The sequence below is a fragment of the Macaca nemestrina genome, chromosome 11, assembly GCF_043159975.1.
Source record: "Macaca nemestrina isolate mMacNem1 chromosome 11, mMacNem.hap1, whole genome shotgun sequence".
Classification (NCBI taxonomy): domain Eukaryota; kingdom Metazoa; phylum Chordata; class Mammalia; order Primates; family Cercopithecidae; genus Macaca; species Macaca nemestrina.
The window spans coordinates 130,972,247-130,998,068 of NC_092135.1; the positions used below are offsets into that span (position 1 = coordinate 130,972,247).

The window sequence follows — 25,822 nt, forward strand, 5'->3', positions numbered from 1 at the left end:
TCCCTGGGTGATTCTTTTGCACAAGAAAGCCTGAAAACCTTTCACTTTCAGTGGTCCAGGAGTAAGTGTGGGAGGCGCGTGTGTGCTGGGGGATGGGGGGAGAGAGAGAGAGAGAGAGAGAGAGAGAGAGAGAGAGAGAGCGAGCGCACAGGCAATTTCCTCTTTCCCTCTCCAAGAGTAGGGCTGCTCCCAGGTTCAGGAAAGCAGGTCTGTTCTGTAAGCTCTTGCTGTGTGTGTGGGGGTGGGGGGGGCGGGCACGGTGTCCCAGGAGGACAGAGTTTGCATTGATGAAAACCCTTCCCAGCCCTTTGATGCGTCTTTCTCACTGCCCTGAAGTTAACCAGCGCAGTCCTCCCTGCGTCCCGCTCGCCGCTGCGCTCACTCCCGGCCAGGATGGCATCCTGTCTGGCCCTGCGCATGGCGCTGCTGCTGGTCTCCGGGGTTCTGGTCCCTGCGGTGCTCACAGGTAAGGGGTGAAGGCCCTTGTCTCTGCCACCACTAGCCTCCCAGGGCCGATAACTACCTTGGGGCCAGATTCTTCAGCGTTCACTGGGGAGGAAGCCCCTCACAGGAGATGGGACGACTGTTTGGGGCGATTCTGTGAAGAGCTCTTGTGAGGCCGGCTGGCAGCAGCTGTGTGGCATGCATGTCTCAGGAAATGGTTAGCAGCAGGGATAATGGCCTCTGAAGAAGGAGGACGACTTGCGGGGCAGGCCCAGGGATGTTCTGCTGTTGGGGGGACATGGGAATTGCTCTAGCACTTTAAAATCTGAAGTCTCCCAGGTCGGGGAGGAAGCCAGGGGTACCAGGCACATGACAAGTGGCTGAGGGGCCAGAGGAGTGCAGAGCCTTGCTGATCACTTTCAAAAGCTTCCCTGCTGGTTTCTGCGATGTCCTTAGAGAATGAGGACCCAGGTACTGTCCCCATCTTGGGAAAGGCTCCAGAGAGAGGGAGAGAGAATACAAGGCCCAAGATCCCTCTGCAAAACGGTGTGGACCTCTGGACTGAGATCGAAGTGGCCAAGTCTGGGGTCCCACGAAAGGGAGGCCTCCAGCAGGCTCCCAAGAGCCCTGTGGGGAGGGGAAGACTGGCCCAGGCTGGCTTCAGAGCCTGAGAGACAAAGGACACTGACGGGTTACAGGTGGTCTTTGCTCCTGTTAGCCAGGAGTTGGACCAAAGGGCAGCCGGCTTCTGTGTCACAGTAGCAGGTTTCAGGGACCCTGCACCCTGGGCCTTCTGGAGCGTGCCCGTGGATCTGTGAGAAAGGTGGACTGTAAGCATGAGAGCATGGCCTGGGGAGAGCTTCTGGGGGACGACAGGCCTGGGGAGGCCCCCTTGGCCACACCCTGGGAGGTCTGGGTGACAGCGAGGAGCCCCGGGGATTATTGGCTTCTCCCTGGATTCCCAGGAAGAAGCTGGAGGCCAGGGTGTGCTCAGTCTTGGCCGGGCGGTTCCTTAAACCTCTCTGTGCCTTCTCATCTGTAGGATGGTGACACCGCCACACTTTGCCTCATTTGCAGGGGGCTGTAAGGCCTCGTGAGTTCAGATGTGCGGAGCTTTTGGGACAGGCCCCACATCCAGTTAGGGCTCAGTGAGCATCAGGGGAATGCGGATTCCGTGGTCTGAGCCCCTCCCTGGCGCCGGGTGGTTTCAGCAGAACTCTCCGTCCGGGAGGGCGCCAGCCTCCCTCGTGGCGGAAGAGGCGCCAGCCTAAGCGAGCCATGCGGTGTCTTCAGGAGTTGGGGGAAGGGACCTAAAGGGGAAGGTGAAATCTTCTATGGCTTGGATCCTGGGGCTGTGATCTTTGCAGCCCCCTCACCGGGATGAAGCTGCTTCTCCAGCCTGGTGGTCCACGTGGGCGGAAGGGGAGGCCCTGGCTCCCGGGCTGCCTGTGGCTCCTGCCCAGGTTCCTGCTCCTGTGTGGCTGACCCTCCCGGCCCAGGCTGCCGGCCAGAGTGCCTGGGCCAGACTGTCCCTAATCAATGTGGGTGGATGGGCTTCCTCTGCCACCGTAGGATGCCTTGGGGACAGCCAGGACCTCACCTGGCCTCACTGCCCCACTTCCCTCCATGTGTTCTACCAAGAGCAGGCGGCTCCCCACAGGGGCCAGACCATGCCATCCCAGCCCCTGAGTCTCTGGGGTTCTGGCTGTTGTTCTTGCCATTCTGGGGGGAAGAGCGTTTGGGAGGCTCTTAGCACCCCACCCCTGGGCTGGGAGCTCTGGGCAGGTGTGTACACGGCCCTCTGCTCTGTGGGCTGGGGTCCTGTAGCAGACAGGAAGGGAAGGAGTGGCCTTGCGGGCCGAGGCCCAGGCCCCATCTGAGGCCCAGGCCCTCCCTGTTGGGAGCCTGTGGCCTCAGCCACTGAGGTGGTAGCGGGCTGGGCTGAGTGGGCAGGAGGCCAGGGCAGGGATGAAAAGGCCCTTCACGGCCCACACAAAGGGTGTCTGTGAGCACAGGCGCCTGGCCTCAGGGCCCTGTGGTCAAACAAACTTATTTACCAAAAGGCAGGGCGGCTGGGGCCAGTGGGGCTGGGAGAGAGCCCGTGGTGCCCAGGCCTGTGGCAGTGCCACCAGCCCCCGCTTTCCTGGGTCAGAGCGCGTAGTCACATCACATGGCTAATTCTGGTCAATGGATTCTGGGCCTCGGTACCGCCAAGGCAGATAGAACTTTCTTGGGGTCCTCGGTGCCCCCACCTCTTTGCCACCCTCACTTTCTGTCACCCTGGCCTATTCACTGCCTGCCTGGCATGCCATGAGTTCCGTCCTCCACACCTTCGCTCCTGCCCCATCTCCGCCTTCCCCGGACAGGACTCCTGCTGGGAAACTGCCCTGCTCCCAGCTTCCCAGAGGATGGATTTGGGGGAAGATGGGAACTGCCTTTCAGCTTTGCTTTCCCTTCTTACTGGAGCAAATTCTAGAAACACAGATGAGGATAAGAAGTGCCTGGGCTCCTCCATGGCTGCGGCACCCCTTTTCCTGGTGGGTCAGTGACTGAGTGCAGGCTGTCATTTCGAGCCCATGTGTCTGCCACTTGGGCACCAGACTAGGTTGGCAGAGAGCTGGTGGCCCCTGGGGCCCTGGCTGCTTGGGTACAGATGGGTCCTGGGCCAGCCTGTGAGGGATTCCTGTGGTGGCCAGCGGCTGCAGACCCATAGCAACTGGGCTTGCGTCCAGAGCTGTGCCCCAGGCCAGAGGCAGCAGCTGAAGATGCTGGTGTTCACACAGTTACCTCCTTGTGCAAGATGCTTGACAGCATAGTCTGAACCCCCATCTCAAAAGTCAGGAAGGTGGATTGGGGCATGAAGTCCAGGGTGAGAGCCTGATGGAGCAAGGATAGGCCCCAGCCCTCCTGATTAGGAAGCTTCATGGCCTGGCTAGGCAGGAGGGGGCTGTGTACAGTGGGAGGAGGCCAGGGCAGGTATGTCTGGTGGTGGGGGCAGCAGAGACAGGCTGGGTCATGGGGGACAGACAGGGACAGGGCCTGAGTGGGGCTCCCCACTGCCCTGCTCAGAGGATACCCTCATGGGTGGCAGCTCACCCCTGCTGCGCTGGCCCGGGGACTGAGCCCTGCCTTCGCAGGGGCTGGAGGTCTGCCACTCCTTGGCTGATTCCCACAGATGCCACCCGGGTCAGCTGGGCCTGGTACCCAGCAGCCCTGTCTCGGCCTCCAGATGCAGGGAGGTGCCTGCCTGCCAGTCTGTCTTGGGTGTGTCATTTGTGCCATTTCTTTGGACATGTTCAGGCAGTCAGCGAGCCTAGACACTGGCGCCTGCCAGGCGGTGGGCACACTCAGGCCTTTTACCTGCCCAGCCCCCAGAAGCCTGAGGCAGCATGCCAGGGGCCTGAGGCCTTCCATGGGGGCTGCATGGCTGCAGACCCCTGCCTCTCTGGCTGCGACACGGGAGGCCTGGCTGGGCCACTTCCCCTCCTCTCAGGGTGGTCTTCAAGGTTGGTGGGAGGCTGGACAGACATCAGTGCTGCAGTCCAGCCTTGGGCCCCTCGGGAGGGAAGCCTCCCCGACTTGGGGGCCAGTGGGCCTTCCACCCCCGGGGCCTCCTGCCAGAGCTCTTTTCTGGAAAGGGGTTCTCCCTTGGGCCAGCCCTGGGGAATGTGGCAGGTCAGTTGAAAGGTCAGCAAGCTGAGTCTCGGAGCTGAGCCTTGCAACTGACCTCTCCAGGCTTGAGAGAGGCCCGGAAGCCAGGGACCTGCTAACATTTTATTGTGGAAAGATGTGAACTTTACAATCCAATGAACTCCAGGAGTCCATCCACCTAGTCTCACCAACTGCCAACATTTTGCTACATTGCTGACTCCTCTTTCTATCTGAATGCTGAATCATTTGAGAGTAAATTGAGGCCGGGCGCGGTGGCTCAAGCCTGTAATCCCAGCACTTTGGGAGGCCGAGACGGGCGGATCACGAGGTCAGGAGATCGAGACCATCCTGGCTAACACCGTGAAACCCCGTCTCTACTAAAAAATACAAAAAACTAGCCGGGCGAGGTGGCAGGCGCCTGTAGTCCCAGCTACTCGGGAGGCTGAGGCAGGAGAATGGCGTGAACCCGGGAGGCGGAGCTTGCAGTGAGCTGAGATCTGGCCATTGCACTCCAGCCTGGGTGACAGAGCAAGACTCCGTCTCAAAAAAAAAAAAAAAAAAAAAAAGAGAGTAAGTTGCAGAAGTCATGTTCCTTTGCCCCTAAATTCTTCCTAAGAACAAGGACATTCTCGTACACACCAGAGTCAGCTATCAAAATCAGGAAATAAGCACTGAGGCAGTCCTAAGCCACACCCTGTTCAAACTTCACCAATGGACCCCAGCGTGTCCAATCACAGGCCTGTCCCTCCCCGTCCAGTAACATTGAGTTGTCTCCTTAGTCTCTGATCTGGAACCTTTCAGTCTTTCTTCATTTTTCCTGACTTTGACATTTGGGAAGTCCCATTTACTTTAAGACTGACCCTGAGTCTGGATTGGCCGATGTTTCTGCGTGGTTTGCCCTAGATGGACACAACTGGCCGGAAAACCCAGGAAGGACCTCTGTGTCCTCTCGAGCATCCCCCTCTCTGGGTGCTGGTGAGCCTAACAGGAGGGCAAGTGTCTGGCTTCAGTCTTGCCCCAGCGCTCAGGGATGGAACCCGCAGGGACAAAAGGTGCCCTAGGGTCACAGGCTGGCCAGCAGGGTCTGTTCACAGAACGGCAACCTCCCTACACCGTTTCTGGGCAGCACAACCACTCCCACAACCGTCCAAGGGCTTCAGCCCACCTGTGCTCACCATCGTGGCACCTTATCCCCAAGCCTTGGCTTTCTTGTCTCTGAAATGGGATAAAAGCAGTTCCCACACCACAGAGTAGCTGGAGTCAAAGAGATGAGGTGTCAGGACATCCCCAAGCTCATCCAAGGGACCTGTTTGAGGGTCGAGTGTCCCTGGATCAGTCTCTATCCCAGTTGAGATTAGGGCATGGGGCTGGCTGCAGTGGCTCACACCTGTAATCACAGCACTTTGGGAGGCTGAAGAAGGCGGATCACCTGAGGTCAGGAGTTGGAAATCAGCCTGGCCAACATGGCAAAACCCTGTCTCAACTAACAATACAAAAATTAGCTGGGCATAGTGGCAGGTGCCTGTAGTCCCAGATACTCTGCAGGCTGAGGCAGGAGAATCGCTTGAACCTGGGCGGCAGAGGCTGCAGTGAGCCGAGAACCTACCACTTCACTCCAGCCTGGGCGACACAGCAAGACTGTTTCAAAGAAAAAAGAGAGAGAGAGAGAATCGGACATGGGCAGGCCCTGCTCTGCCAACACTGTGATGTCTGATGGTCTGGCTGGGCTGGAGAGGCCAAGAGCCGACCTACCATCCCCATCTTGAGCTTTCCAGCGTTTCTGGGGCCTCCCATCTGGTTGCGGGGGATGGATGGCCCAGCGTTGGGATGATGGGCGGGGGAGGACAACTGAGGTGGGCTGACTGGTGAGGGTACAGGGCGGGGGTTATCAGGTAGGCGTCTCAGCCTGTGCTTTCTGCGGGACTGAGAATGTCTCCTTCCTGCTCTCTGGTCCCTGGGTACCCCAAATCTTGCCAACTCCCAACCCTATGAGCAGAGAAGGGTTTTCGGGGGGCACCTCCCTTACACTGACCAGACACTCCTGCCCACCCACCGGCCTTGCCCTACAGGAGGCAGCAATGCACTGGCTTCAGCTTCCCAGCCTCGGAAATGTCCGGGCTAGTGCAGCGCTGAGCCCAGACCCCTCATACAGCGCTACCTGCAACTTGCAACTTGCTTAACCTAGAGGTAGGGGGTGACGTCCCTGTCGGCCCTGTCACCTGGGGCCCCAGCGCCTCCCGTTGGCTTTGCAGATGATGTTCCACAGGAGCCCGTGCCCACGCTGTGGAACGAGCCGGCCGAGCTGCCGTCGGGAGAAGGCCCCGTGGAGAGCACCAGCCCCGGCCGGGAGCCCGTAGACACCGGTCCCCCAGCTCCCACCGTCGCGCCAGGACCCGAGGACAGCACCGCGCAGGAGCGGCTGGACCAGGGCGGCGGTACGAGCGGGGCGGGGGAGGGAGAAATGAGGAGGGGCGGGAGGCGCGGGGAGGAGGGCCGGCCGGGCCGGGGCTGGCAGGTGACGTGGTCCTCCGTCCTCCGCAGGGTCGCTGGGGCCCGGCGCCATCGCGGCCATCGTGATCGCCGCCCTGCTGGCCACCTGCGTGGTGCTGGCGCTCGTGGTCGTCGCGCTGAGAAAGTTTTCCGCCTCCTGAAGCGAATAAAGGGGCCGCGCCCGGCCGCGGCGCGACTCGGCTGCACTCCTCGCGCGCCCGTATGTCTGCGCGTGCGTGTCCGCGCGTGCAGGTGTGCCAGAGAGTGAACGCGCGCAGGCGCGGGCTCAGGACGGGGGTGGGCGCGGGTGGGTGCCGTGCGCGCGCGTGGGGCCGGAGTCGCGCCCGAATTCCCCGCAGGGGCGCCGGGACATGCGTGAGCACACAGCGTGTCCCAGCCCGCGCGCGTGTGGCGTGCACGTGAGCGCGCGCAGGGCCGCGCGGCCCGGCGTCCGCGTGCACCACGGCTGGAGTGCCGCAGGAGCGCGCCGCATGTGCGTGCGCGGTGCGCGTGCGCCGGGGCCGCCAGGGCATCGGAGCCGGTGTGCGGCCAGCGATCTTAGCCCGGCCTGGGGCACCGTTACTGCCGGGGCCACGGGTGGCCCGTTCTCCCGGCGCCGCCTCCTCTGCCTGGGCCCGGGCCGAGGCGCTCACCGCGCTCCCCGGGGCCTGCCCCCCATCCCGCTCCGCTGGAGTTCAGAGCGTTCCGTGAGGAGGGAAGCGCGAGGGCAGGAGAGGCCGACGGAGACCCCGGGACCTGCCGCTCCCTGAGGCCGGGCTTGGGGAGGGCGGGGGCCGTCGGCGCTCCCAGCCAGAGGCCGCGTTATTTTGGGGGACGTCTTGTGACTCTGAGTCCCGCAGCCAGGGCCCCATCCGAGGGCTCAGACCCGCAGCCCCAGGACCCCAGGTAACCCCTCTGCCTAGGGAGCCTCAGGAGCAGGATGAGTCGAGGGTGGATGCTGGACGCTACCCGCCCCTGCTTCCTACTCTCCCCCCCTGGCCTGGCTGGGCCGAACCGGCAGCCCCCACACCTACGGTTCGTCTGTTCAGGGAGAGAAAACGGCTTTCCCAGCTCTTCTTACCCCACTTCACTCTCAGAGCGTCGGGGCGGAGTGAGGGTGAGGAGCCTGGTCCATGGTCCCCACCTCGGAAGCATTTAGAGATGTAAACTTCGATCCTTTGATCATTTAACCTGCTCGGCGCAGCAGGGAAGCGGGAACTTGGGCCCTACCCCCGTCCCCAGAGACTTTGGAGGGAAGGGCTGGACAGTTTGGAGGCCAGCAGACCCCTTGGGGACAGCTTAATGCTTCTGAAGATTCCTGAGTGGTAATGCTGCTGGAGGGCAAGCTGCTCCTCTTTTTCAAAAACTCATTTTCTCTAGCAGCTGTTTTGGCCTCTTTGGTGTCCCTGAGCTCCCCATGGCAGTTTCCTGCCATGACTTTCTCCTCCTGGACACTCGGGGAGCCCAGGTGGTGCCCGCGCACCTCTCACACACTGGGGGATGGGGTCCAAGGCCTCATCCAAGTCTGTTAACAGCTTCCCACTTGACCAGTCTCCCCAAAACACACTAAGTTAAACGATTCTGCTTATAAAGGAGTGCTATGAAACTGACCTATTTTCCTAATTGGTTAACTTCATCTCACATAACCTTGAGTAACCAAAGCCTTCATCAGACCGGATGATCCAACTCAACACGCTGTTTTCCAGCCTCAAAAGGCACGGGGATAAATGGCCACCCAACTCCTTCCCAACCCTCCCCTCCAGGGACAAGAGATGGCCCCCTCTTTCCCTTTCCTCACTCTGCAAGCACTCTCCTACCAACGGGTGCATCACAGCCCCTCACTGGGACCAGGGGGGCCTCCCTCTCCAGTGGAACCAGTGTCACATGCTTGGCATCCCTGTGATTCTCAGAGGGTCTGAGGTCCCAGGACCAACAAGCACCCTTTTGTGGCCTGTGGGAAGACGCTACAAAGTCCCACTGGATCTGAACCAGAGGCCTGTTCTGGAGAGCAGGGAAACTGTGTCCTGGCAGAGAGTGTGGTCCTTGGCACACAGGACCCCTTGGCAGGCTGAGGTGGAGCTGGGGCGAGGGGCGGGAGTGGAGCTCTGGGTAGCTGAGGGTGTGAAGGGCCCAGGGCCTGTGTCTGGGCAGTGTGGAAGTCCCAGCCCCACGCCTGTGGTGAGATCCCCATAGGGCCCCCCACCATGGACACTTCGGGGCCTCTGCGGTCTTCCAAAGCTGTGTCCTCACTTCCACTGCAGCAGAGGGGCGTCCACGGCTCTGTCAAACAGCCCTTTCTGTTTCTGGAGTCCTACAAGTGGAGGCCCAAATCTGCTCCCATGCTGAGACAAGGCCCCGGCTGCTCCTTTCTCCTCGGGAAACCGCCTCGAGCCCTTCCTTTGGGGAGTGCCTCCTCCACCCGCCTTGAAGGGGTGCCCCTCTCTCACTGCCTGGAACCAAACACCCCCTTCCTTTGTGTACCAGGGCAATAAAGAGTAGACCTTCATCTCTTTTATTTTATATATGATGCTTCTTTTAATGCAGCCAAAAGTGATATTTGCTTTTCTCAGAACCATAATCGATACAAGATGCAGTGACCAATTCATTCCTTAAAACACCTGGGCTCCTTAAGGGGCTAGAAGACACAAGTTACCTCCAGCCCATCAGGGAGCCAGAGGTGGGAGGGGTCCCCAGCCAAGCTCTGGCAGGCCTGCTGTGGAGCAGGGCCTGACCGTGCAGCCAGAGGCTGGCAGAGGCCCGGGGAAGGGTGAACAGGGGCAGCTGGGCTCTCAGTCCTGGGAACTGGAGACCAAGGGCTACTCATCAAGCTCCGTCAGGCAAGGGCGGCCCCATCTGTGCCTGGTGGATTCTAACTGCTTCCAAGGTAGAGGAGGACGCGTGCAGGAAATCATGTCAACTGTCACCTTCTGCCGGCCTCCCACGGGGACACTCTGGGTTGGGAGCCTCTTCTAGTCCCGGGGGCCAGGGGCGCGGGGGGCCCTGGAGCGTGCCCACCCCCTTCCACCCCCTCGGAGGCACGAGAGAGATGGTGTAATACTGCTGAAACCTTCTTGTTTACAAATGCATCAGGAGAGGCTTGGGCACCCTTTATCCAGTTTGCGAGCAAGGGGCCAAGACACGTGAGCACGCACTGTGTGGGCAGGGATGAGGGCCGGGCACCCCAAGCCAGATCCTGCCACCTGGGGAGGTGCTGGCCTGTGCTTCCCAGAGCCCCCACCTTCTGTCAGGGTCTCATGCAGGCCTTGCTCGCGCCAGCCCCCTGGGGGGGGGGTCATTGCCGATTCCGGCTGCCCAGCTTCCTGCGGTCCTTGTTCTGGCTGCGCTGAGGGTCATCCATCTTGTGGACACGGAAACATTCCTTGAGGTTCTGGGACCGGATCTTGGGATTCAAGATCTCCTCAGTCATGGAGCTGGGGAACCAGCCTCTCTCCTGGTCGTGCAGACGCTCGCCAAAGATCCACCCTGTGCAGGGAGGGGAGGGAGGGAAAGTTAGGTGCCCCTGCAGGGCGCAGGCTGCACAGAGGCTCCCTCCCAGCCAGGGCCCCCATCTGTGTGCAGGACACTAGGGATCCAGCTGGCCTTTCCCAAAACGCAGCAGCTCTGCACACCTCTGCCGAGATGCTCAGACCGGATTCACCCCCATAAGCTGGGAGGTGCGTGGGCATCTGCACAGAACAAGATCTGCTCCGTGCCACGCAGTTCCACATTGACTTTGGAACCCGCTCTGGGACCCTCGGCAATTCTGTGCTGCCCTACATGAGCCCAGGAGACCCAAGGGCCACTCCAAAGAGCTGGGGGCATTCAAGGGGCTGGTGGGGGTGGCAGCTGAGTGCGTGGTTAGCCGGTCTGGACTGTGTCATTAGCCTCTTGCTGAGCAGATCCTCCCAGGCTTGGCCTCCTCAGGGCCGGTGTGGTCAGTGGAGAGGGCCCATCGTGAACTGGCAACACCAGTAGTCTCAGTGTCACCTGGCTTCTCCCTGCCCTGTTTCTCCACCTCTCCCCTCCCCTGGAGATCACCAGGTCTTTGCTCAGACCTTGTGGCTGATCGGAGCTAAGAAGCCTGGGGCATGCCCTCTGCAGGTCTCATTTGGGAGGGGAGCAGGCTAGTTATATTCCATGGGAAGAGGGCAGAGCCCCTGGGCCTTTGGGAACAGCTCACAAGAGGGACTCCTTGGAGAAGGCCTCCCCTGGAGGTCCCAGCCTGAGGCCTTCCACCAGGACCCAGCAGGAGAGGAGGAGGCGGGGAAGATGCGGTTGTATACTTTGGGGATTTGGATCAGGAGCAATTACTGTAGAGACAGGGATGTGATTTGAAAAGAGAAAGGGGGTCCGTGTTCAATTCTACAGGGGCTGGGAGGAACTTCACTTGGTACTGATGACACCAGCAGGGGTGGCCAGGAGCTGGGGGCGGCTTCTTGGCCCACATGGGGCACCGAGCCTGGTGGTCACAGGCTTACCTGAAGCTGCAAGTACGGGTCTGGGTGAGGGCAGGGTCGGGTCTGGGTGAGGTCAGGGTTAGGATGTTCCTGGTTGTCCCCTCACACTGTGATGGAGGCGCTGAGGCCAGGACCAGGGGAAGGGGACACGAAGCCACCCGCTTGGGCTGGGCCCACTGTGAAGGAGGAAAGGTGGGGCCTCCCGGCTCTAGGGGAGGACAGGGAGACACTGAAAACAATTCCTCCTTTATGCTGAGGAAAGGCCAATGAAGCCAGGATGGACGGTGTCCAAGCAGAACGTCTCAGGGAGCAAGAGACATGGCAGGGCACCCGCCCCTCAGCCAGTGGTGATGCTTCTCCACCTCCCCGTCATCTCTTGCCGGGCAAGGCTCCGTGCGGCGTCCCCTGGGGGCCCCGAGGGGAGGTCCCTGGGCCTCACCGTCGTCAGTCTTGTCCAGGATGTTGAGGATGTCGGCGAGCTCCAGCGTCAGCTCGTCTGGCTGCTGAGCCACGTATGGGTGCACGCACTGGACCTGGGGGCAGTCTGAGGGACAAGAGGCACAGGTACGTCCCCACCACCGCGCCACCCACCTGCCTGCTCCCACCAAGCCCGCAGCTGAGCTCTGCCTAGAATAAGAAAACTCCCACAGCAACTGGAGAAGGGCTCATCTGAGGAAGAGGAGGATTTGTTTCCAAAGAAAACGTTTTTAACATAGCCAGGAGTTCTGGGAAGAAATACATGCATAAAGGCTGTGAAGGGCCTTAGTTTCCACTTCAGAAGGAACTTTTTGTACCTGGGATATGGCCCTGGGAGTGGTTTGGGGTGGTCAGGACAGGGTTCATGTGATCAGGGTTAGCAGCTTCTCCATAAGGCTGCTGGACTTGTGCTTTTTTCTTTTTGAGACAGAATCTCCCTCTGTCACCAGGCTGGAGTGCAGTGCAATCTCAGCTCACTGCAACCTCCATATCCCAGGTTCAAGCGATTCTCATGCCTCAGCTTCCAGGTAGTTAGGGCTACCGGCACGCACCACCACACCTGGCTAATTTTTGTATTTTTAGTAGAGACAGGGTTTCGCTGTGTTGGCCAGGCTTGTCTCGAGCTCCTGACCTCAGGTGATCCACCCACCTCGGCCTCCAAAGTTCTGGGATTACAGGCATGAGCCACTGCACCTGGCTTTTTTCTATTTAATAAGCTTTTCGGACAACTGGCAAACCTAAAAACAGCAGTGGAGTTTAGTCCAAATTCCTCCTGGTGACTTGGTGGTACTGTCACCTAAGGCCCATCCAACATTCACACAGCGTGGCCATGCCGCGTTGCTGGCCCGTACTAAGCTTCCAGTAGGAAGCAGCCCCTGGAGGCCCGTGCAGGCCTCTAAGACCACCAGCTCAGGGAGGTCTCCCTCCAGGCAGGGCACACCGTGCACCTGCGGCATCAGGCAGGGCCAGCCCAAGCACAAATGGCGCCCCCTTACCCACCGGTGACTTACCCAATAGCCGGGATGTGAACGAAACAAACTTGGTCCTCCTGTTAGGGGCCAGCGAGGTCATCCAACGCTTCATCTCACTCCTGGCGCAGGGAAGAAGACAGTGCCCCAGCTGCAGCTCAGCGGCGACCCCCCACGATGTGGCACGAGGCTTCCCAGCTAGCCGCCCCTCAGATCTGCGTCCACCATCCTGAGCACCGCTCCAGCCCACCCCAGGGACAGCTTGGGGGAGCCACAGAAACGGGCTGGTCCAGGGTCTGACACACACACGAACCCACGGAAGGGCACGGGGGAGCCCCTCAATTATGTTCCCGTGTGATGCTTTCAAAAGTCAAGCAGTAAGAGTGAGGCCACAAGGTAACAAGTCCCACCAAGTAACGCGTAAGAGCGCATTCCGTGGCCACAGCCACACCACCAAAGCCACAGTTTCTCATCCCGACAGGTCAGCCCCAGGTCGGGGCAGGGGAGGATACTGGTGAGTTGTGCGTAAGGGGCAGCCTTGGGGCCATGGCGGGAGGAGGGCAGAGCCTCAGCTCCGCAGGCCACAAGGGAGTTCCACTCCACGAGTGCAGTGCAATCTCAGCTCACTGCAACCTCCACAGTTTCAGGCTCAGGGCCTGCAAAGCATCTCTCCCCACATTTAGCTTGCTTGTCCCTCTTGGGGGGCCTAGGGCTGCAGGGCAGGGGTCCCAGCTGCTCAGAGAGGTGAAATGAGCTCAAGGCCACAAGCAAGTGGCAGCAGGAAGGAGGAGGATGGTGGTTCCCTACTTAGCCTGACTCAAGGGCTCTAAAAGGGCTCATCCAAAAAGAGGGACTTGCCCAGAGTCTGAAGCCCCACGGGAATGAACACACACACACACACACACGTGCACACACAGGTACACACATGCACACACACACGTGCACACACAGGTACACGCATCCAGGAACCTGCAGCCACCCCCAGAGGCGCCACAGAAAGTACTGGCGCAGGGTCTGGATGGGCAGGTTGGCCCCATGCAGAGCGTGTGGTGCCTTGTTCCACCTGGGGACAGGCCTGTAGGGATTGAGGCCACACGGAAAGGTGCCACGGGTGGCACTGGGCATGTGGCGGCGAGGCACTCACTGAGAGGATGCCTTTAGCATGTAGGTGGCCTCCCGGTCATCTGCGTTCTCCAGCAGCCGCAGGATGAACACATTGGCCAGCGTCTGGCCCTGGTCCTCCAGCTCCTCCACACGCAGCAGTCCCCGTGGAGCTGAGTCGAATACCTGGTACTTGTCTCTGGAGATCAGGGAGAAGGGCAGGTGTGTCAGCCCCAAGGAGGCCCATGGAGGTCCCAGGAGAGCCCCACTTGGCAGGCCAGCAAGCCTGGCTCCACGGCACTGGCTCATCTTCACCTCCTTCCGAAGCTCCCACCTGAACGCCTGTCTCCCGCACCCCAAAAGGGCGACCCGTCCCAGGTGCGGACAGTGGACAGCACCATGGTCCTGCCAACCCTGATGACCCTACCATGGCCACCCTGCTGCTGGGCTGGGCCCTTCACGGCCCTAGCAGTAAAACCCCCACTTTACAGGAGGGGAAACTGAGGCTTAGGAACGTGAAATAACCTTGGCTAAAGGCCCAAAGCTGGGCCTCAGCAGAACAGACCTTTAAACCCGATCCAAAAGTCCAAGCTCTGTCCCAAACCCCCAACCTCCGGGCCCCGATCAAACCCAGTGCCCAGCACACTCCTCCGCCCACCAGAGTGCCTGGTGCCCTGGGCCCCAATCAAACCCAGTGCCCAGCACACTCCTCCGCCCGCCAGAGCGCCTGGCACCCCAGCCCCAGTCAAACCCAGTGCCCAGCACACTCCTCCGCCCGCCAGAGCGCCTGGCACCCCGGCCCCAGTCAAACCCAGTGCCCAGCACACTCCCCGCCCGCCAGAGCGCCTGGCACCCCAGCCCCAATCAAACCCAGTGCCCAGCACACTCCTCCGCCCGCCAGAGCCCCCAGCACCCCGGCCCCAGTCAAACCCAGTGCCCAGCACACTCCCCGCCCGCCAGAGCGCCTGGCACCCCAGCCCCAATCAAACCCAGTGCCCAGCACACTCCTCCGCCCGCCAGAGCCCCCAGCACCCCGGCCCCAGTCAAACCCAGTGCCCAGCACACTCCCCGCCTGCCAGAGCGCCTGGCACCCCGGGCCCCAACTCACCCTGGAATCTGCCGGCAGATCACCAGCAGGTCGTTGAACAGGAAGAGGTAAATTTCGTGGAAGAGCTTCTTGGTTCGCAGGGTCCGGGAGGTCTTGGGGCCTGACATCTGCTGCAGCTCACCCTGCTTTAGCAGCCAGCGGGAGTGGGAGATGATGGGTACCGACTGCAGCGGGGAAAGGGCGTCAGGCGGGCTGTGCCCACAGTGTCCCTCCCCAGGACACGCCCCCAGTGCTGCATCTGTCACATTCCCTGACACCTGCCCAGGGCCCCGACACATGAGGCACAAGTGGGCAGAATGGCTGAGTTCTGGACGGATGCAGAGAAATGGCAGGACTGTGTGTGTGCTGTGCGTGTGTGTGTGTGAGAGAAGGTGCACCCTGCGGGCATGGGTGTGCTGTGCGTGTGTGCGTGTGTGCGTGTGAGAGAAGGTGCACCCTGCGGGCATGGGTGTGCTGTGCGTGTGTGTGTGTGCGTGTGTGCGTGTGTGCGTGTGAGAGAAGGTGCACCCTGCGGGCATGGGTGTGCTGTGTGTGCGTGTGTGTGTGTATGTGAGAGAAGGTGCACCCTGCGCGCATGGGTGTGCTGTGCCTGTGTGTGTGCTGTACATGTGGGCTTGTGTCTATGTGTGTGGACTGTGTTCTGTGTACCCCCATGTGAGCTTTAAGTGTATGTGCATGTGTGTGCATGTACACTGCTGTTTACGTGTGTGCACTGCTGTGTGGATACCGTGTGCCTGTGAATGTGGCAGCTAGTGTGTGTCATCATTGCCCCCACCAAGCTCTGCCTGTGGGATGCAGAATCAGAGAAGGGGCTGAGTTCACAGTGGAGAGGAAAGAATGGGACCCACGGGGCAAGGAGGCCAGGCCTGCAGCTGAACGGCCGCTCGGCAGGTGATACAACTCAGGGGCAGGCGCCTGGCACCCAGCGGTCAGCCGAGCTCCATGGGATGCCCAGAAGACCGCCTCTGCCTCCTCGAGTGGGGCTCAGCTCCCAAACCAAGCCTGGTCTCAGGGACCCGCTGCGGGCAGTGTGCTGCTGTGGCCGAGTTCCCAGAAAGTCAGGCCCCAGGGGACCTTAGGGGCTCACAAGTGCCTGAAGTTTCCTGTGAAGTTTGGGGGAGGCTGGTCACTTCCAAATCCTCCTGGTTTGAGGATCCCTGGAGTAGCCCCCACCACGTCCTCCACGTAAACTGACTGCTCCAGGCCACGCGGCTGGCAGGTGAGAGCAGGATCCACACCCCGTACGGCTCTAGGCTGCACACTAGCCCTGCACTCCCGTCTCTCAGGAGACAGGTCTGGGCCACCGTGGTGGTGTTTCATGCCTGGTGGCAGGTTGGGTGGCTTCAGCTGGGGAGGGGGCAGAGGGGACCCTAAGTGTGTCCAGTGACCAAGGACCTAAGGAAGGCCAGCCAGGCGTGGTGATCTGTGCCTCTGGGGCAGGGCGGGGCCAGGGGCCCGTGCATAGGTACAGGCTGACACCAATCGCTCCAGTTCACCTTGATCTTGAACTCCATCTTCTTCTGAATGCAGATCATCTGCTCCGTGCGGCTCATCTTCCTCACGCCCTCATTGCATGCCTTCACCACCTGGGACAAGAAGGAGGGCCCATCAGGCCACCAGAGCCAGCTGTCCCAGCCCCTTCCTCCCGCTCCGTCAGGCCACAGAGAGGGCTCAGTGACCACTGTGACCAGGCACTGTGCCCACAGCTGAGGCTGGCCGGCCAGTCTCAATCGGGCTGGAGCTCCTCTTTCTAGCACCTTGTGGCACAATGGCAAGTGGGAAAACCTGTTAGTTTCGGTGGAGAAAGTTGGTGCCTTGTCCTCGCTAGGAAGCAAACTCCAGAAAAGACACGCGTGAGGCAGCCCTCCTCCTCCGCAGGCTGGACGGCCCGGCAGGGCTCCGGGCTGTTCTCCCCACACCCTCCTGGGAGGCAACCCAGGCACCAAGGGGCCTAACAATTCCACACTTTCTGGGACTCCTGAGGACTCGTACTGAAGAAAGAAAATTCCGCACTGACGCATGGGCTCTGGCACAGGGCCAGGCTCGCCGCAGGCTCTCAGTCAGGCACATAAATGAGCACCATGCCCTGAGAAGTGTGCGCAAGGGGCTCCCTGCTGTGTTGTCTAGAATGAGAAACACGATTGTCAGCCTCAAGAGTCAGCAACAGATTTGATTAAAATGATTATGATCTATGCATATATGCAAGGACAGAAATCCAGGACAGAGGCAGGGACTCCGCGTGAATGCGGGGACTCCACATGCTCCACTCGAATGCAGGGCACAGCTGTTTCTAAACCACAAGCCCTTTTTGTAAAGAATACAGTGGTGTGTGTGTGCTGTGTGCCATGCGTGCCGTGGTGCATGCATGTGCTGTGTATATACAGTGTGTGCTGAGCATACGTGCAGGGTCATATGTGTATGTGTGCTGTGTATGCATGTGCAGTGTGTACTGTGTGTGATATGTGTGTGCCATGTGTGTGCATGTGTGCTGTGTATATGCAGTGTGTGCAGTATTATGTGTGTGTTGTATGCATGTGCACTGTGTATTGTGTGTGATATGTATGTGCCATGCACGTGTGTGCTGCATGTACTGTGTGTGATAAGCATGTGCTGTGTGTATGTGCAGTGTGTACTGTGTGATATATAGGGGCCGTGTATGTGTGTGTGCAGTATGTACTGTGTGTGATATGTATGGGCATGTGTGTGCTGTGTGTACTGTGTGTATGTGCAGTGTGTACTGTGTGATCTATAGGGGCCGTGTATGTGTGTGTGCAGTGTGTACTGTGTGATATGTACGTGTCATGCATGTGTGTGCTGTGTGTACTGTGTGTGTGTGCAGTGTGTACTGTGTGATCTATAGGGGCCGTGTATGTGTGTGTGCAGTGTGTACTGTGTGATATGTACGTGTCATGCATGTGTGTGCTGTGTGTACTGTGTGTGTGTGCAGTGTGTACTGTGTGATCTATAGGGGCCGTGTATGTGTGTGTGCAGTGTGTACCGTGTGTGATATGTATGGGCGTGTATGTGCTGGGCGTGTGTCATGTGTATGTCTGTTTCGGGGCGAGCTGCAGCATGTCCGCGCCCTGCGAGTGTGCGTGCACAGGTGTCTGTTCAGGGCGAGCTGCAGCCTGTTGGCAGGGAGGGCGAAGTGGTACTGAAGTTTATTGTTTTCTTTTTACTTACAAGCATTTTCTGAGTTTCCTGGTATTGAGTAAAATTACTTTTATAAATCAGAGAAAAAACAAACCTTTATTTTAAAAAACAAGCCTGTTAGAAACAGAGAATACCTTTCATTATAAGGAAAATGAAGATGAAAGTAGAAAAGAACTTTAAAAAGGGAAGCTCTGCTTCCAGAGGTGGGCATGGGCCCCTAGAGATGCTGCCTGGCTCACAGGTCACGGATGTCCCCTGGCTACCCTGCTTGAGGCACCAGCCTTTCCCCACTAGGCACAGCGTGTCACTACCAGAGGAATTTTGGTGGCCAAATGGTCTGGGAAAGGGACAGGAGGAGAGGCCCGAGGTGGGAACCAACTGCATTAGGGTAGGAAGTCCTCATGTCTCAGTGTGGCTGAGAATGACCATCAGATGCCCACTGAGGGTGATACTCTTTTTGCTAAGCTTCTGCCACGGGGTGACAAAGAAGTGGAATATGGATGTCCCCCACCTTGCTCTCCACCATGACGGCATCACTGGCTCAATGGAGGTGCCCTAGCACAGCTGCCAAAAGCTGGCTCTCAGCTCCAGCTGATGCCAGGAGCCAAACGCGGCAGAGCGCATGGTAAGAGCTCCTGAGGACTGAAACGTACTCGCTGGCCCTTCCTGCACAACCCCTGCTCTGCTCCAAACCTCCAGGAGGAGCCGTCTCTCTCTGAGAGTCAGGAGATGGTCCTTGCACTCTTGGGCAGCGCCAGTGAATCTCCTCACAGAGATGCACAGGTGCGACTGAGCTCCAGGGAACGGGAGAGTGGCGTGGAGGGATGGGTTCAGAGTAAAGGGCTACGTCAGGGCATAGGGAGAGTGGGAACCAGCCTTGGTGAGCCTCACAGGAGGGAGGAGAGACTGCTTCTGACATGGAGAAACAGGCAAAAGCAAGCCTGGGGTCTGTGTGCACCCCAGATGCCTGCATAGAACAATACCAGGCGGCTGATGAGAGGAGTCAGGGCCTGTGCATGATCGCAGAGCTCCACACCGGTGTAGAGTGTCCTGAGGGCCGTGCTGCGGTACAGTAACAGACAGGGTATGTAAGGCTGGAGCCAGGAAGCAGGGTGAAGAAGGCTCTACACAAGCCACACCTGGTGTATATTTTTTAAGTCCCAGTGACTCTTCTGGATTGTAAAAGTGAATTTTAAAATAAATTTGCATTTTCTAAAAAGACACATGGACACGTGGGGAGCAGGGCCGGAAAGGTGCTCCTGGATGAGGAAAGCAGTGCATTGGGATACAGCACAAGAGGCGGCGAAACTCACCATTTCCAGCTCCTTGTGGGCATCCAAGGCAGTGCACTCCCGCTCAGACCTCTCTTCTACCCTCTTCAGGATGTTCTACGCACAGGGAAAGGCTGCGTTAACTTTAATCTTTTCTGATCTTTCCTCCCATTTCTCATCTTGACCGTAACTGCCTCCCTACTGCACCAGTCCAGCCCCATGCTGCAGCACGCACACACACACATGCATGCAGACCTGTGTGCACACATACGTGCATACATACTTGTGCACACATGCACATGATGCATGCACACCTGCAAACACACAGTGCACACACAAGCACACGTGTACAAACATGCATACAAGCACACGTGCACATACATACATACATGCACCTACACACATGCATACCTGCACACACACATGCATGCACACACCCACATGCACACAGTCTCCATCTGACAAATGGAGGGCAAGAGAGCCCGCATCCAGCATCCAGCAGTGAGGACTGTCACGCACTCAGTCAGGGTCAGCTCTGTCCCCAAGGGGAGCTAAATGCTTACGGGACAGGGGTAGGGAGACCAAGGGCTTCCCTCTCCTCCCTGGGACTGTCATTGGGCCCCGAAACTTTGTTAACTTTGGTCTTATCCATGAAAGTGTATGAAAGAGTCTTTTCTCCAATTGTTCAGTTTTCTTCAATTAACGAAAAATTATGCCCACACTGCTTTCACCTGTAAATTATGATTTTGGCATTGCTCTATAAACTCTACATGGTTTCCTCCTAGCAATCACCACCATGCCCATGTTTTCCAACTGGCTTTTGTCCTGTAGGTAGGCTGGGTGCATCTGAGCACCAACCACCTGTCCTCCCGGCTGCTGGGTGCCACGGCAGCACAGACGCCTCCCCTGACAGCAGCCCAAGCCTCTCCTGTGGTCACTTGCCCACCTCTGCCTGGCAGCCAAGCCAGAGACCTTTGAGACCCACAGCAGCCTTCCTGTTTCTTCCGCCCTGTATGTGGTCACCTCGCCTGTCATTAACTGTCCCCCTACTTCCAAATCCTGGCTAAACAGCACAGTCCAGGCGCATCTTTTCTCACAGGCATAAAAGCTGCATCTGACCAGGTGGCATGGGTGGCCTCAAATGGAGGACAGTATGGGTTCCTTAGCCTGGTGCGTGCTCTCCCACGCCAGCCTCCTCTCAGTATGTCCCCAGCATGCTGCCTGATGCGGAGACTTGCTGTTCTCTCTGGAATGGTCCCTGACCCACCACCCCTTTCTCTGAGCCCTTCCCTGAGCGCCCACCCCAGCTGTCCCCATTCCACCATTTCCTAATCACTGCATTCCCATTGCTTTTTTTTTTTTTTTTTGAGACGGAGTCTCGCTCTGTCTCCCAGGCTGGAGTGCAGTGGCCGGATCTCAGCTCACTGCAAGCTCCGCCTCCCGGGTTCCCGCCATTCTCCTGCCTCAGCCTCCCGAGTAGCTGGGACTACAGGTGCCCACCACCTCGCCCGGCTAGTTTTTTGTATTTTTTTAGTAGAGACGGGATTTCACCGTGTTCGCCAGGATGGTCTTGATCTCCCGACCTCGTGATCCGCCCGTCTCGGCCTCCCAAAGTGCTGGGATTACAGGCTTGAGCCACCACGCCCGGCCCCCATTGCTTTTAATCTTATTGTTGGTTTTCATCTTACAGAAGCTAAGGTTTTAATATATCCATATGCACTTTCCCTATAAAGTGTCCTAAAATATTTTTCACTGCATAATTAGGAAATGTTACTGTCTTCTGTTTCACTTTTTCTAAGTTAAAAAAAAATTCCCATGGAATTGCGTTCATCACAGGTGTCTTCTGGTTTGGGGTCGCCGCCCCGGCTGTGCCTCACGTTGGTATCTCTGTTAGCTTCTCCTGACACCTGCTTCCTTGGCCTCATGCTCCCAAGCCCTTTCCTCCTGGGACGGGCCTCCTCTCTAATTCTGCTCTTTTGGAGTAGCTGCCTCTAGGTCTTTGGCCGCTCACCTGTCTGACCTCTGACCTCTGCTACCTGTGGCTCTAAGGTCCCCCTCAGCTCATGCCCCTCAGGACCACAGCTGCACTCTACACCGTCCACTTCACGAGCCCAGCTGCCAATGGCTCCCTCTGCCCAGGGCATCAGTAGACAGGGCCCCGGCACCTGTGAGGCGGAGGGGGTCTCTGTCCTGCCTCACTGGGCCTGTCAGGCGGAGGGGGTCTCCATCTTGTCTCACTGGGCCTGTCAGGCAGAGGGGGTCTCCGTCCTGCCTCACTAAGCCTGTCAGGCGGAGGGGGTCTCCATCCTGCCTCTGGGCCTGTCAGGCGGAGGGGGTCTCCGTCCTGTCTCACTGGGCCTGTCAGGCGGAGGGGGTCTCGGTCCTGCCTCTGGGCCTGTCAGGCGGAGGGGGTCTCGGTCCTGCCTCTGGGCCTGTCAGGCGGAGGGGGTCTCGGTCCTGCCTCTGGGCCTGTCAGGCGGAGGGGGTCTCGGTCCTGCCTCTGGGCCTGTCAGGCGGAGGGGGTCTCGGTCCTGTCTCACTGGGCCTGTCAGGCGGAGGGGGTCTCGGTCCTGCCTCTGGGCCTGTCAGGCGGAGGGGGTCTCGGTCCTGCCTCTGGGCCTGTCAGGCGGAGGGGGTCTCGGTCCTGCCTCTGGGCCTGTCAGGCGGAGGGGGTCTCGGTCCTGCCTCTGGGCCTGTCAGGCGGAGGGGGTCTCGGTCCTGCCTCTGGGCCTGTCAGGCGGAGGGGGTCTCGGTCCTGCCTCTGGGCCTGTCAGGCGGAGGGGGTCTCGGTCCTGCCTCTGGGCCTGTCAGGCGGAGGGGGTCTCGGTCCTGCCTCTGGGCCTGTCAGGCGGAGGGGGTCTCGGTCCTGCCTCTGGGCCTGTCAGGCGGAGGGGGTCTCGGTCCTGTCTCACTGGGCCTGTCAGGCGGAGGGGGTCTCGGTCCTGCCTCTGGGCCTGTCAGGCGGAGGGGGTCTCGGTCCTGCCTCTGGGCCTGTCAGGCGGAGGGGGTCTCGGTCCTGCCTCTGGGCCTGTCAGGCGGAGGGGGTCTCGGTCCTGCCTCTGGGCCTGTCAGGCGGAGGGGGTCTCGGTCCTGCCTCTGGGCCTGTCAGGCGGAGGGGGTCTCGGTCCTGCCTCTGGGCCTGTCAGGCGGAGGGGGTCTCGGTCCTGCCTCTGGGCCTGTCAGGCGGAGGGGGTCTCGGTCCTGCCTCTGGGCCTGTCAGGCGGAGGGGGTCTCGGTCCTGCCTCTGGGCCTGTCAGGCGGAGGGGGTCTCGGTCCTGCCTCTGGGCCTGTCAGGCGGAGGGGGTCTTGGGCCTGCCTCTGGGTCTGGCTGGAGCCTCCCTTTTCTGGAAGCCCCATGCCCCGCAGTCTCCCACGCCTCCAGCTCTGTGGGTTTCCTCCTCCCTCATCGCTGTTCCTTCCCAGGCCTGGCTACGTCCCTGAGTTTGGTCTCAGGCCCCTTTCTCTCCTTCCTTGGCGGTCTCTTCCGTTAATTACCACCTTGATGCCAACGGGTCCTGCCCGACTTCTCCCTTTAACTCTGACCTCTGACACTGAACTGTCCAAAGTCACCTCAAACTCAGGTCATCCTGCCCTGAATCCCGAGTCCTCCATGCCCCAAGACTTCCCCATCTCAGCAATGGCCGCACACCCCCAAACTGCTCAAGGTAAAAACCGAAGAGTCACTCTCGGTCCTTCTCTCATCCAGTCACTGATTTCAATTCCCTGACATCCCTGCCGGGCCCCCACTCTCCGGCCCAGCCCCACAGGCCAGTGTAACCCCTTCCCTGTTTCCGTCACCCTCTGGAGCAGCCAGGGCCAGCTCCTAAAAGTGGGTCCGATCAGGTGACTCCCGTCACACTGAGGACAGGACCCCATGTCTTCCCTGGACCTGCCTCTGTCCCCATCTCCACACCCACTCCCATCCCCGTCATGCTCCCGAGCTTGCTGCTGGCCTTTCTGGCCATGAACCTTGAAGTCTCGGGGCCTTTGCACAAGCGGTTCCCTCTGCGTGGAATGTTCTTTCCTCTACCTGCCCCCACCAGCTCCTCCCTGTCAGCCAGGTCTCAGCTTACACGTCACGTGTCTTTCCTGATCCGCCCCCACCCCTGCAACTGGCAGTGGCCAGCCAGCCACCCCTGTCATGTGGGCCCATTTGGCTGTCCCCACAGCCATGCCCACTTCCTGGCTGTGTATGGATCAGTCTGTCCCCCCTGCGATGGGGCTCCCTGGGAGCAGGGGTGGTGCCCTCACTGCCCAGGAACGTGCTTGGCACGCATGGGAGGAGCTTAGATAGTATCTGTTGAACCAACAGACCTCCTAGAAAGCCAATGACCCGGAACAGGGCCCCGGAATGACCACAGGAAAGCCTGGGAAACCCCGTCTGTGGGTCAGGTGGAGGAGGCTGTACCTGGACCAACAGCTTGAGGCGTGTGATCCTCTGGAAAGGCAGGATGAGGAAGGAGGAGAAGGGCAGCCCCTTGCACTTGGGGTCGAGCTCTAGCTGCGAGATCAGCTCCCGAAAAGCCGCCTTCTCCTGGCTGGGGACACAGACACGTGGAGTAGGTCTCTGGGCTGCAGGAGGCATGAACTGGAGACTCCTCCTCCCCGTTCACAGCCTCCCAGGATCCAGACGACCCACGGGCTCAGAAAACATGTTGATTTCTTTGTGATTTTTTTCAAAAGGAAAATAGACTGTTCACATACAAGTCAAATAACAATAGTGGTTTCACATGCCTGGCCTTGAAGACTTGGCACAATATGCTGTCTGTGGGAGGACAAGGATTCCTCGTGTGGCCAAGACGCACAATTAAATGATTTCACCCAGCAGGAAACCGTGGCAAGGTAAACCCACATAGTGACAGGAATGGGCAGCAGGCTATAGACATCGACAGGACAGCCTGCACTATTTCTGACAGGGGGGCTTGGAGGTGGGCCGGGCTGCAGCGCGGATGAGGGCTGGGAGAGCTGGAGGTGAGCTCAGCCCCATGCATGTCAGCAGGAATGGCAGGGACAGCGGGACGGCAGGGACAGTGGGAGGGCAGGGACAGCGGGACGGCAGGGTCGGGCGCTCTGCCTGTCACTCAGCCTCTGTGCTCACGAGGCCTGGCGGGGGCCACAGCATGGGCTCTTGGGAGCTGTGAGTGCTTCCTAATCTGCCATGTGCTTGCCTTCTCAATGTTTATCCCCCAAAAATTGCATCCTGATTCCCTCCAGTTCCAATTTTCCTTCACCAACTGTTAAAATATCCAAATGCCCAAAGACTCAGGCTCGAAACGGGCACCATGAACTCCATGTCTTGGTGGAAAAGCCAGTGAGGTGCAATGTGCAGACGCTGCGACTGGAAAAATCCCTCGGTGCTTCTGTGCGGAGCCGGGATGGCCTCCCCAGCTAACCCCAGTCACTGAAGCGCGAACCTCAGTGCAGAGAATTCAGAAGAGGCACGCTGGCTGGAAAATTACCTTGTCAACTAAACCTCAGAGAAAGTTTTCAAAACGGGCAGCTTAGCAATCAATGCCCCGGCGCTGCTCAAGAGCCCCACCAAGGCTCCTTCCCACCCCGTCCCTGCCCCTGTCGCTAGTTCAAACCCAGTCTCTGATGTCCAGGGTTCTGAATTGTCCACGTGACATCACTTGACCTCACGCTGTCTTTTCTAACTGCACAGTGCTCTGCTCGGCCGTTGGATCCAGGTCCAGTGAATGCTACACTGATTCTCTTGGGGACTGGCTGGGCTAATGTTTCTCTAGTGACACCAAAACACCCTGGAACGTGCTGGGTTGGGATACTGTCACCAGCCTGGCCAACTCGGGTGGCCTATGTGGACCTTGGGAACACAGAGGTGAAGGACCATGAAGCACCACCGTGTAAGGAGCCTGGGCCAGCACTGGTATGGCTGTGCTGGGCGCCGCCCCTGCCCCAGCCCCTCGCCAGGCACACTCACAGCAGCTGCTTGTAGGCCCGCTCCTGGTAGGTCTGATTGCTGACATAGGTGATGTAGACGGAGAAGTGGTCGGCCGCGTAACGGTACACGATGTCGCACACGTCGGAGATGACAATGTTCTCCTCCATCCGGTGCTCCAGCTCCAGGAGGAACCTGCGAGAGGCAGCGGCTTGGGGTGGAGGGTGCCCAGGGGGGAGCGTGGGGGATTGTCTCACCAAGGGCAGCGTGAGAGCCTGACTGAGACATACCAGTGCGCGTGGTGAGTGTACAGGCCGACAAGATCCGTCGGCAGGGCCACCGAGCACTGGTGGTGTATTTGGTCATCTTGAAGAATTACTGTGTTTTCACAGGGCTGATAGCGCTGGGAGCACCGAGAGCCCTTACCTTTCAGGTGTGTGCTGATGTGTTTGAAGATAAAATAGATGACCACGGGAATCTGCTTCAGAAGGGTCCCCTGGGGGGTGGGGACTGGCCCCTGGGCTGACCACTGCTGATGCTGGTGTCCAGCGCACATGGACGTCTACCTCTGCATGCTTGGAATTTTCCACAGTAAAATACAAATAAGTACATAAGACAGAAGTGTCGTGGCAGGGCCAGGCGCGGTGGCTCACGCCTGTAATCCCAACACTTTCAGAGGCCAAGGCTGGTGGATCATCTGAGGTCAGGAGTTTGAGACCAGCCTGGCCAACATGGTGAAACCCTGTCTCTACTAAAAATACAAAAAATTAGCCGAGCGTGGTGGTGGACGCCTGTAGTGCCAGCTA

The 25,822-nt window shown here is 59.1% G+C and overlaps 2 protein-coding genes across 3 annotated transcripts in view; one reads left to right on the plus strand and one right to left on the minus strand.

Moving 5' to 3' along the window:
* Positions 1-271: 271 nt before the first annotated feature.
* Positions 272-9,088, plus strand: SNORC (secondary ossification center associated regulator of chondrocyte maturation). The gene is made up of 3 exons (XM_011728085.3): positions 272-466; positions 6,348-6,530; positions 6,637-9,088. Exons 1-3 carry the CDS (start codon positions 394-396, stop codon positions 6,744-6,746), a joined length of 366 nt encoding a protein of 121 aa, XP_011726387.1. The 5' UTR covers positions 272-393; the 3' UTR covers positions 6,747-9,088.
* Positions 9,089-9,650: 562 nt separating this feature from the next.
* The window catches only part of LOC105473903 (neuronal guanine nucleotide exchange factor), a 136,526-nt gene continuing 120,354 nt past the window's right edge, over positions 9,651-25,822 (minus strand). For both annotated transcript variants that reach the window (XM_011728089.3, XM_071073576.1), the window contains 9 exons: positions 25,059-25,211; positions 23,529-23,658; positions 19,163-19,237; positions 16,193-16,282; positions 14,697-14,860; positions 13,632-13,787; positions 12,530-12,609; positions 11,482-11,586; positions 9,651-10,068 (listed from right to left, as the gene is read on the minus strand). In XM_011728089.3, the coding sequence (XP_011726391.2) occupies positions 9,878-10,068; positions 11,482-11,586; positions 12,530-12,609; positions 13,632-13,787; positions 14,697-14,860; positions 16,193-16,282; positions 19,163-19,237; positions 23,529-23,658; positions 25,059-25,211 (1,144 nt within the window). In that variant the 3' untranslated portion in view covers positions 9,651-9,877. The remainder of the gene's footprint in view (positions 10,069-11,481; positions 11,587-12,529; positions 12,610-13,631; positions 13,788-14,696; positions 14,861-16,192; positions 16,283-19,162; positions 19,238-23,528; positions 23,659-25,058; positions 25,212-25,822) is intronic.